This window comes from Aquila chrysaetos, chromosome 16 (genome assembly GCF_900496995.4).
Source record: "Aquila chrysaetos chrysaetos chromosome 16, bAquChr1.4, whole genome shotgun sequence".
Lineage (NCBI taxonomy): Eukaryota > Metazoa > Chordata > Aves > Accipitriformes > Accipitridae > Aquila > Aquila chrysaetos.
The window spans coordinates 20,258,166-20,270,432 of record NC_044019.1 but is presented as its reverse complement, the minus strand read 5'-3'; the positions used below and the strand labels follow the sequence as shown (position 1 = coordinate 20,270,432).

Sequence of the window (12,267 nt, the reverse complement as noted above, 5' to 3'; positions counted from 1 at the left end):
GGGCATTTGCTTACACCGTGCACTTAGTACGTGCTCAGAGCTTTTGAGAATAGATGCCTTTGTTTACTAGCAGTGATGTCCAAACAATTTCATGGTCTTTCCTCCACCAGACTGAAAAATTTCCAACCCTCAGCACCTGCATTACAAATATCTCAGCACCTTCAAACTGCTGCTATTTAAAAAATGAAGCAAGATATTTTAGTTATAGGAGAAAGATAAAGAAATTACCACTTCATCACCAGGCTGTCCAGAGTTCACTTTGCAGCAAGCTAGAATCCAAGGCTAGTGATGTGCTTGTGGTCTCACAGGATAAAAAACCACACTCTAGTAAATGCATTAATATCACTTTGCCGTTGATATATTTGTCTGTCCTGGACAGACTACAAGCTATAGAACAGCACAGCCATCTACGTCAGGGCCAAACTACCAAAATATAGCTAAATAATCTGCCTAAGTGAGTCACAATGCACGAATTGTACAGTAATTCAAAATTCGGTCACACGTGATCACTGGACTGCTTGGGCCGTACTTCACTGATGTCTCTGTCAGTGGACTTTGATAGCTCCTCTGTCTTTCCTCCTCTTTATTACATATCACCAGCATTGGCCAGGACTTGATTTTGTGTTACAAATGGAAAAGCTTCTACCTCTAGAGAGCTTACGTACGTATAAATAATTCACTAGCCCTCTTGAAGCTGTTTTTCCCAAAAAGGGATTCTGGTATCTCTGGTTCTACCAACTTCTTTACATTTTACCCCTTCTTCACTGAAGTAGGAAGAGCAGCAGCACTGCTAAAGCCTGGTCCTTAGTTTCAGAGAGCGAGCTGTGATTGACAGGACCTCTTCAGAATTGTCTCTCTTCCCCCCGGCCCTGCATGCTTGGAGAAACAAGACAATCGCGTTGGTATTTCCAGCACCAAGATAAATATTTGTGCAGCATTTATTGAGACTAGTACGAAGTTTCCCCATGCCTAGATGTGAAAACATATGTCATAAAAATCTCTGGGCTTCAAAAATATGACCTCAACAACTATAACACCTACACACCATTTTATTATCTGTTATTAATTGCTAATAACAACAAGCCCGCGTGAAAGAGTTGCCTGTTTACTGATGGAATTATACCATATATACCTTATATGATGGCTTATACAATTATGTTTTATAGACATAATTTTTCTATTAAAAGCGAGGAAAAAAAAGTAATACCTTTGAGACATAAGCAAGCCTGCCAAAGCACTAGGAGGCAAGAAGTTATACTAGCGAGCAACTTTTGTTGTTAACATCCACTCCATTTGCAGAATACGTCTTATTTCAACGACATACTTTTTTCCTTAGAAAAGAAAAAAGCTTCCACTAGAAGATGTTGCTGTCTACGCTATTTCTAGAACTGTTATCCCCAGTCTTTAAACAGTAGGCTGAACATCCACACCGGTCTGAACTTTCCAAGCTCGTCATGGCCTCTGATATTTGCTCAAGCTATTATAAAAGGGAGAGAGAGAAAATAAATTAAGTTAAATGGAGCAGCCCGTTCTCAGCTTTTCCCCTCATGACACCCACCAGCCTCCCCGCCTACAAATCCAGAAAGCGAAGCGGCACCTTACAAGTCTCCTACTTGTCAGGATAAACACGCTTAATGGCAGACGGCTTCCCAGCCTCCACACCTCCTCCGGCGAAGGCTCTCTCCCGCCCTCCCCTCGAGCTACGGCCGGTCCCCTGGCGCCGGAGGTTCCTCACCGCCGCTCTAACTCCTCCGACCCATCGCCCAGGCCACAACGGGAACCCGCCGAAGGACGCCGTTCTGCCCGCAGTGCATTTCTGACACTTTCCCCTCCGCCAGGTTCCCGGCAGGGAGGGCGCGCATTATTTATAGCGAGTAATTTCAACACAGTCAGCTGAGCGAACGGAAGAATTTCTGCACAGGAGTAGGCAGCGAGACGCAAAAAGCATACGGCATTTAACAAAGTGTTTGTTAACATTAAGCGCGGACCGGCGAAGAGGCGGTCTGGGCCTGGCCAGGGAGGGAGGGAGGGGAGGAGGACGAGGTGCTGCCCACCAGCACCCGCGTTCGGGACCGTCCTTCACCAGACCCCGCGCCGCTTCTCAAGTTTTCATCCGCGCCCCTTCTCACACACGGCCGCGGCTCTCGCCTCGGGGCGGAGGGGGGGAAAGCCGCCACCGGAGCCCTCCGCCGAGCGGGGCTCCGCGGGCCAGGGGCAGCCCTGCCCCCGGGGGGGGGGCGGAGAGCGGCCCGGCCCGGCCGGGCGGAGGCAGGGCCGGCCCCCCGCCCGCTCCCGCCGCGGGGGAGAGCTGCGCCAGCGCGGCTGGGCGGTCGCGGCGCCGGCCCGGCCCGCCCTCGCGTTCAACTGGTGGGACCCCCCCCCCCCCCCTCCGCCTCCTCCGCCCCCGGCAGCGGCGCGCAGGAGGCGGCGGGACGAAGCCGGCCGCGGGGGCGGGAGGTGAGCGGCGGGCGGCCCGGCCCGGCCCGGCTCGGCTCGGCTCGGCCCGGCCCGGCGGGGCGGGCGCCGCTGGCTGAGGATGCGGGCGGCGGCCCGGCGGCGCGGGCGGCTGCAGGCGGGCGGCGGGCAGCGGCGCGGCGCCTGACCGCAGGGCTCCGCTCCGCTCCCGAGGATGCTGGGGGGGCGATGCCCGGCGACAGGGAGGACGAGATTTGCCAGAAAGCGCTGCAGCTGCTGGCCGACCTGTGCTCCGTCGGGGCGGTGGAGAACGAGAACTGCCGGGATTTCATCTACTACCTGCGGGACAGAGCCCGGCCCCGCCTCACCGACTCAGGTACGGCCGCCGCCGTTAGGTGTGCGGGCTGTGGGGCGCGGGCACCGGCGGCCTCCCCCGTCCCCGGAGGAGGACGAACATCCCCGGGCGTCCCTCGGAGGCCGGGTGCCGCGGGGAGAGGCCTGCCGGGGCGGCGGGGGCTGCCCGGGGGTGCGAGGGAAGAAGCGGGGGGGGGGCGGCTCCCGGGTAGGCCGGGGCTGAGGTGGAAGGGGGGGGGGGGGGAAGGATTTGCCCCGGTCTGGCCGGGGGAGGACGCTCGTCCGGGCTCGGCTGCCCGCCGCTGCGCCCGGGGCTGGCGGCGGAGAGGCAGCCCCCTCGTTTGGCAGGTCTCCCCCCGCCCCGGAGCCGGGTGGGTGCCCGCCGCCCGAGTGGCGGCAGCGCGGGGGGCGGGCGGGCTGTGGCAGGCAACTTTGTGCCTCGGCTCCGCCCGGCCCCGGAGCGGGTCGGAGCCTCCCTGCCCGGCGCTGCCTCGTCCGTAGCTTGGTGCAGTGTCACAAGCCCAGGGGACGGTTCTTGTGCTCCTCTGGGCCTCCCCGTCGCTCTGGGTCTGATCGTAAAGACGAGGGAGGGGGTCCGAGCTGAGTTTAAATGCAGCACGATTTAAGCTGACTTTCCGGATCTGCATTTCACAAGCTGCAAAGACTATTCCTGGCGTTTCTGTAGCAGTCGTGGGGCTCGTAGGTCAGACTAGGTGCACACCGAGTGGTTTTGTGTGTGTGTGTGTGTGTGTGGTGTGTCTGGATTATGGTCGCCTTTCCGTATCTCGGCATAACACTCTGACTTTAAAACTTTAACTTGAGCTTTGTAATAAGGAAGCTGAGCTCCAGCTGCGCAAAAATGTTGAAAGATTGATGATGCTCGGTACATCTCTGGCCATAAGGGAAAGGCAAATTGCAATTTGAAGTAGGAGTTTATTATATTTATTTTTACACTATCGAGTTGAGTTTGCTCAGTCAGAGGAGAAATTTAGAGAGTTAGAAGCTGATAAACGTTTGCAGTACTGGAAAGACCTGCTGTTATAGCAGCTGATCATCACAGCACAGTATTAATTCCTTTAATATTCTCTGAAATAAATCAGTTTGTTTAGCATAGGGCAGTCTAATGACACTCTGAAATATTTTTCTGTAATTTGGTGAGTCTGAAGTAACACTCAGAGCGCAACTTACTGACAAATACTGGGATATGCTAAAAGACCTGGAGGAAACAGGTAAAACTGAGAGAAGAATTTCAGGGGGAAAAAAAGATCTGCTGTCACAATAATTGAATAAGGAATTTTCTGACATTCAGTTCGCTTGTATCCAAAGATATTTGCATCCATTCTGGCTTTTCACTCACTTAAAAGTATTCAAATTAAAGTGATTCATGCAATGTTTGATAAGGATTCTTTAAAGCTAGGCAAATTTAATTGTTTTGTTCATATAGGCAGATTTAATTGCTTTGTTCATATAAGCAGTAATTTTTGTGACAGACACCTGTGATTTTCTGTAATTTTCAATTTACCAAGGGATCAATCACATATTTGTATATCAGGTGATGATTCCAAAAATGTCTACTTAAATCAGTGCTCACTTTGAATACTAACTTACTGGAAATGCATATGGAGACTTCAGCCTCAGCTACTTGGATAACAGCTTTTCAGATTTCTTTCAGAAGCTACCTGCTTTTTTTCCATCAGCCTCGGCAAAAAGAGTACCTAGCGTCTGTTTGAGAGCATTTTTAAAATATGGTGTGCTCAGTAAAAATTTATCACCTCTAACTAAAGATAAAAAAAAATTAAATCTATATTTATTTCTACATGTTTTGCTTAAACCATTATTATACAACAGCCTTCTGGTATTGTTGCAAACCTGCTCAATTACACAGAGCAGCAGTCCCTAACCTTCGCCAGCCAATGTGCAGCAACAGTCAGCAATTATACTGCAGGCAGCATCTTCCTATTTGCTTCAATTTTAACATTTTTATTTTTCGCAGCTGCAGCCAGTCTCAGAGGGTCTAGCAGGCAACATGTTATCCATAAGCCCTGACTTGGAAACCACTTCTGTAGGGTAGCAATGTCAGGAATTTATTAATTACCTTTTCCTATATTTCTTTGATTAAAATACATATATTGTCCCAGTACACTGGCTGCCCATGTAGTTTGTCTAGCTGGTCCTTGGATGTGATGGTATGGGCTGTAAGAAGACAGCGTACATGACCTCCAAAAAGAAGTAATACGATTCACAATCAGAGGGTGGTAGCTTGACCAAAACCAGCTTGATTTACGTAGTGAGTTTCATTGACTTAGTGATGGCAAAATGGCATTAAAAAGCCCCAACAGCTGATCCATTCACTTTCTAGCCACTAGTGGTCTAAACATAGGGGTGTGAAGAAAAGCTATACTGAAAGACAGCATCTTCTTAGCAGAATTAGGCAAAAGATGAAGGTAGCTATCCTTGTTATAACTTTTTTTTCCCCTCCCCCTGTGTGAAGGTGATGTGCGTTAGCCAGACTGAGCAACTTCCTCTTAGGCCAGCCAAAAGAGCTGTCTAAAAATGCATACAACTTTGTTACAGCTGAGAAAAGTGCAGCTAGAAAACATACATGATTAGCTTTTGTACAGGAATGAAAGCATTTCCCCGTGCTTATAGAAGTTTTGCAATAAAGTGGCTACTTGCCTAAACCCAGTGGATACGGATGATTTTACAGCACATTTGGTTTGAGCCATTCGTGTACGTTGGCTCTGTTACGGGAGCGGTGGGGGGCTGTACAGGTGCAGTAGTTATTGGAAAAATCAAACCCTAATTGAGGGAGGGAGGGAGCTGAGGGGCTGCTGAGCCTGATACCAGGGTTTGTCTACAAGCTCAGCCTCCCGGCACCCCTCAGTCCCAGCACTGAGCCGCCGGATCCCCGGAGATCCGCTTCTTTCTTGCCTGACATTTGATGCAGGTGGCTGTGTGGTTCCCCGCCGCCTGAGTGTTTGTGTGTGACTCAGACCGGGAGGGCAGGAGGGGGGGGGACAGGAGGGGACTGGATGCTTGTGGTATGCGCAGCATCTTTATTTTTCATGTAACTTGCCCTATTATGGGGAGTACTGTACAGTGCTCAGAGCATAAGTTTAAGGGCTAATGAGTTCTGGGTTTAACGCGCTGGTCTGCTGGATTTAAAGGGTGACATGGGTGAGTCAGATTTTAAAGGTTTTCAGAAAACTAAAAATGCAAATTAGGCATTTAGTGAAAAATCTTCAATTACTTCAGTAAGAGCTGTATGTCAGAGCACCCTTGAAAATCCCAACAGGCATCCTTAAGCATTTAGATACCGTAATAAGCTGCGTCTTTTTCTGTTCCATTGCTCCATTCCCTATTCGTAAAATGTTGATAATATTTTATATTATCATAGAAGGGTAAACTGCTAAGTCTGAGCACACCAAGTATGTAATACATTTGTAATGGAGAGTCATATGGACCTCTTGGAGATATTCAGGTGAAAACTGTGTTAGTCATATGGGCATTTGAAAACAATCACTCAAGCTCACGTAGTATCACCCCATGACACCAGATAAAGCAAATATTGTAGATGAGAAATGGAAGTTGCTTGACTAGAAAAATTATAGTAATGTGTAAGAAAACCAAAACCACCAAAAAACCCAAACAAAAAAACCCATGAAGGCAGAAAATCTCTAATGGAGAGACTGACCATTAAAAGAGGCATTAAGACCAAAAAAAGTTGCGTGTCCTTGTGGACCATTTCTGTAATAGATTTACCTTGCAACTTCTTAATTGAAAAACTTGGTGTGGCATGAATCAAGGCTGCCAGAAAGCGTGTATATGTTTTTGTACATGTGACTGGACTTTTTAAGGGACAGACACTTTGGGGGGGGAGTGGGAATCAAGAGGAAGAGTTACATGGTTTTGATTTAGGATAGTTTAGAGTTTGGCGTAGAAGAGAGGAAGAAAGTCTTTTGGTGGCTGGAGCTAGTGCCCTGTTCTCAATCTACCTGGTACGTGACTGTGCATTACGCTTCCATTGTAGCTGATTTGACTGCTTTAGAGCTACATTTCAAAATCAACTGTAAAGCTTTTGCCACTAGTTGTTGTAGTTCTTGGTTGTAGGTGATTCTGGGTCTTTTGGGGATTTTTTTTTTGTTGTTCTGTAGGGAATCTTTGTTTTTAAAAAAACGGCTTCCCAGAGATGGCAGTGGTAGGCTGCCATTGCTCTTTGTGGACCTGATGAATTTCTGCACTGCCTGTTGTTGTAGTGTTTTGACAACTTCTTTGCAGCAACTTGTGCTGCCTGCGTACCTTCCAGTGACTGCTAGATATAGCAACAAAGTGCTTAATGCATAGTTACGTGTTTGCTGGCATTTGCTGAATATCAGTAAAATTAAGTTATATAAAAGAAGAGTATAAAAGATTTGCACACTGAGACTGCCTTACACAAAACTTCATCTCCTTAGCAGATTCTACAGATTGAATTTTTTTCCTTTAATTAAAAAGTATGCAAAACTTGGAATAAAAAGTTTAAAAAAAGTCAGAGAAAGCTGTTACGAACCTGAGGACTGGATAAATATGGAAGTAAGGAATATAAAAAAAGCCTAGTCTATTAATCGTAATGAATTTTCATTAATTTTGTAGTGGAAAAATGAATAGAAATAAAAAGTAAAGTTTGCTCTCCTTTTCCGTTGGATTGCACATCTTAAGGTTGAGCGAGTGAGGTCTTAAAATGTTCTTAATTATGTGCTTTAAAACTCAGTAATAGAGGCTAAAACAAAATACATTGTGAATATTGTGAGTATAGCGATGGCCATTAGGCATAAAGTGTGCTACAGGTCATAAACATGAGATCAATATTGTACAGTGACAGAAAGTCAGATTTTAGTACTTGATGGAGGTAAAGATAGTTGACAATCAAGAAACTAAAAAATGCGGGCATGGAAATGTGATGGATATTGAAGACACAATGCATGAGAACGTGCAGTTATGGTCTTGCAGTAGAATTTAAGAATCTTATTAATCAGTACTTCGTTTTTTCACGTATACTTTCAACTTCAGGAAAGGGAAAAGCACAAAGAAACAAAAAGGCCTAAGTGGCTTCAACGTGGCCTCCCAGCCCACTGGTGGAATGTGAGAGCCGAGGTTTTCTGCGGAAAGTATCATTCCAATAGACTGGTCATTCCCTAGGAAGCTAATACTTGCAATTAAATAGTATCCTAGCAAGCCTCCCTTTAATTCAGAACTGAGTTTAAAAACAAAACCTGTCTTCAGAAAGTAGTTTAATTTCTTAAGAGGGTATTTTTAAATTTTTGTAACTCAAATGACTTACTGATTTATCCCCGCCCCCCCAGACTTCCAGGAACATATCAAGCTGCAGAGTTCCATCAAGATGCTAAGTACATCTAGATTTATCTAGATAAATGCAGAAAGCATTTACGAGTTGTAAAGACTGGAAAAAGATTTGAGTGGGTGAAATAACTTTCAGTATGTTTTTTATTTTTATTTTACTCATTATGAGCCATTGCTTTCCATATTTTTAATTTTCTTTTCCTCCTGCAAAATGAATGTAAAATGCTGCCACTCCAAATTGCTAGTATTCTCTTTGTCGTGCTAGTGCAAAACTCTTTGCAAGATAGAGGACAAGTATGAATCGTGTTCGCTGACATGATGTCAAATGAATGAAGAAGTGTGAAGCCCAAGTTCCTTTGCTTTTCAAGAACTAAAGTGCTATTTCAAGAGTTTAAAAATAATACAGTGATGTTATGTATTTTAGACTAAAAATATGTATTCTTTTTCTCTTTTGAAAAGTCTGGAACAAGTTTGCAGGAGGTAAAAATAATTATTTCCTGTTGCTTGTATTCTAAGATGCTCTGCTAGTTTAATTCCCTTTAAACAAATAGGCTCTCAGAGATCTTCCTGTCATTCTGAAAGAGTTTGGTATTGTTTTTTCCTGGGAAGTCTGTTTTAAACAGATAACTAAACTTTGAAACAAAGTGTAGAAAAGAGCAAATTATGGTCAAAAAAAGAAGAGACTACCTGTGTGCTTAATAATGGTTTGAAGCTGCCATTAAAGTAAATTAATTTAAATAAAAGTAAATTAAAGTCTTGACTTTAATATAACTGCATATAACTTTTTCCTAGAATAGATTTTTGTTCTTTTTACAGGTTATCTAAAGATGCATAGGTGTTTAAGTTACAATTCATACTTCAGAACCAGAAAAAGGGAGGACCACAAAGATTGTTCTTACAATAAAACTGATGTTGAGCTTTGATCGGGTTGGAGCATAGTCATATGAAATACTGTTCCAACATGAAAGGACAGATCCTTGCACTACTAAATCACTTTACATTTTTCAATGGTGCAGAGCAACTTCTGTGTAGTAGTACTTTCCTCTAACTTGAGCAGACAGACATGAGTAGGTTTTCTGTAGTCCCTCTGACCCAGACTCAGGCCACTGCTGAGCTGTGGCTGCTCTTGGGCGTTGTGGGGAGGAGACCAAGTTTAACTGTATGAGAAAAAGACAAGAGGAAGGTGGCTTCTAGCCCTTCTTGGCCTCTGCATCCATATTCAGTATAGGTGTGGAAAGCAAGAGCTTTCTGGGGCTTCCATTTCCATTTTGGTTTTACTTGTCACTTACATGGGATTTAGACCAAATATCTGTTGTTTACAGTGCACTTAGGCACTGAAACTATAGCATAACATTGCGTGATGCTTGTGTTAAATAGACTGATGCCAACTATGCCCCTTTGTATTTAACAACAAAAACGTATGTTTACTCGTATACTATATTCATTGTATATATATATAAAAACAATATTTATTTACTGAAGTCATTGCAAGCAGATGTGAGAAGTAATCCTAAAAGTTAGAATAACATACCATTTGAATCAGAAGTCAGTTATCTCTATAGTCATCCCACAGTTTATGCAAGTCTCTTCCAAATGTGCAGTGAACGTTAAAGCGAATGGTTATTTTGAATTGTGAGTAACACAAATATGTATCATTGAAAATAACCTAAAGAGTAACGATAAAAACATGAACCTTTTAAAAATTAGGTTGGCTAAATAGCATACGGTCTGTCTTATACCTGATTTCTCATCTTCAATGCCAGTTTTGCTGATGAAAAATAGTAGGCTAAATTTAGCCCTTGTACATACGACTGTACTTGCCACTAAAACTTTATCACTGCATTTGTCATAATTCTTATTTCAATGGGATTTGCACATTCCCCCTAGATAGGGGGGAGAGGGGAAAGAATTTGCTAATTATAATTTCCTAAGAAATATCCATAAGCTTTCCACAGGCAACAGTTTACATTTGGAGACACCGTACTGTTAACATTTTTGTGTGATCCATACGTTTAGTGACCCAAGTACAAATGATCGGCCACATGTCCCCCCAGATAGCTTTCTGGAAATTTCCTTTCCAAGCTAATTTGTGAGAGTTTAATTACACTGACAATTCAGAGACCTAGAAATGTAAGTCCAAAATTATTGCTGTCATAACAGCAGATCTGGTTAAATTCAGTCTTGAGGCTGTGCAGCACTATAGCATCTTTGGTGTGTAATAAGCAGAGGTTGAATATAAACTGCAATTTATGTATTTATGTTTAAAACCACATTTCTAGGTTTTAGTTCTTCCCCCAATGAAAATAATGATCGTTGTTGATTTAGTGCAAAGCTGTACTTAAGAACATTGTATTGTGCATCTTTTGCTATATTTTGTCATTAATTTAAGCTCTTTTGTGGCTTTATTTAGACCAAAGAGATAAAGAGAGATTATTTTGGTCTAAAGCTTTATGTCCCTTTCATATTGTTAACAAAATTTTAGTTCAAGGGATAAGAATTTAGAATAATTAATTACAGATGGAAGGATTTTTCATAAAAATGCTGTCAGTTGCAACTTGTAAAATCTGTAATTCCTAAAGTTCATCATCTTACAAGATAAATCTTTTTCGCATGTTCTGTAGTACTGTTAAGTAGTGAGTACTTGATACATTCATTTGGAGAGTACAGAAAAAATTCTGTCACATAAAGAAAACGTGATGTGTAACAGCTGGAGGTTTGCACATTTGTTAACGTTAGCTGTTGTAATCACACTGAGTCTTGTGTGTTTTAAGTTGCTCAATATGTTCAGCTGCATTTTTGGGGGATTTTAGTTTGGCTTCCTTTGGCAGACGTACGCTACAGGATTTTATCTTGTATACTTCCTATGGTTAGTTGGAATTCAGAAATACAGTGGATGCAGTCGAAACTGGCATATGTATCTGTATGTCTTGAGCCGATTTACAGTTGACGTTTGTCTACCAAAGATAAATGTTGGAAGAGTCCAAGAATACATAATCTGTCAGAAAAAGCTTTTAGATTATTGATGTAAATCCACCATACTAACAAAAAAAGTCAGGCACTAATGATTTTGGAGTTAAAACTTTCAAAGGGCATGTAAAATAATAAGAATTCAGATTTGAAATAGGATCATTCCTTCCAGTATACTTTCTCACTTTTTTTTTTTCAAGTTTAGTTTTACACACACACAGAAAGAAAGCCTTACTGACTTCCCATGGAAATACATTTCCTCAGTTTGCTACATTTCCATCAGGAAGTTTTTTCAAAATGTCTTCATTCTATCTTACTGTCTGCAAAACTCCCCAAATGTTTCCTTCCCCCATGTGATGGGCCTTTTTTATGTGTATACAAAACACTAAATATTTATCTCTTAAAATTTCTTCTTGTAAACCAGTCTTCATCATTCCCACCCAGGTTACTTTGTGTCTGGTTTCTCTATTCGTTTCCTAGATTGTGTGTGTTATATACCTGTGTTTCAGATGTTTTTTCATCTGGGTGTTCCCAGTCCATTTCTCAAGCAGAATCTCCTTTTATTTAGTGCCCATATTTCTCATATTTTTAGTTCATCTGTGTTTTAATTCTCTGACCTCAACAGTATGGTTTGTTTTCTCCTCACATTTAATGTAATTTCAGAATGTAATTGTATTGCTGTTTAATCAATCAATATATAATGTTTGACCCATCTTACACACAGATCATCTCATTGGGCATCTGGCCACATCTATATAAAGTTCTCTTTAGAGTTCCCTTTTAAAACTTTTTACTTATTTTTTAATTTGCAAGAGGTTCATGCCTGTGGAGTTAATGGTTTTGCTAATAAATATTAAGATATTATGAAAGGTGTTTCTCACATCTATCAAGTTATATAAATCAGTAAGAATTATCCTACTGTAATATATAGAAAGGAATGTAGAATGCTAATTAGAAAATGATCAATGAGACCAACAGTCTTAGGATCTTCTCTTTCCATTTGTAGCAGATGTTTTACCCATTTTAAAGAGTTTTTAAAATTTTTTTTTCCCCCTAAAGAAGTTTAATGGATAAATTAATGCCTAGTTATTCTATCTTTTGGGGGGAAGCCTACCATAAATAGGGTGATCTCAAGTATTCATTATGCTGAGGTCTCTCTACACAGCATAAAGGAAGAGAGTGTTTCTTGAG

General features: G+C 42.8%; 1 protein-coding gene across 5 annotated transcripts in view; it reads left to right on the top strand.

Annotated features, from left to right (window-relative positions):
* The first annotated feature begins 2,540 nt into the window (after positions 1 to 2,540).
* Positions 2,541 to 12,267, top strand: part of SYT9 (synaptotagmin 9) — a 73,594-nt gene continuing 63,867 nt past the window's right edge. For all 5 annotated transcript variants that reach the window (XM_030038169.1, XM_030038170.1, XM_030038166.1 and 2 more), the window contains exon 1: positions 2,541 to 2,791. In XM_030038169.1, coding sequence (XP_029894029.1) covers positions 2,644 to 2,791 — 148 coding nt within the window. In that variant the 5' untranslated portion in view covers positions 2,541 to 2,643. The remainder of the gene's footprint in view (positions 2,792 to 12,267) is intronic.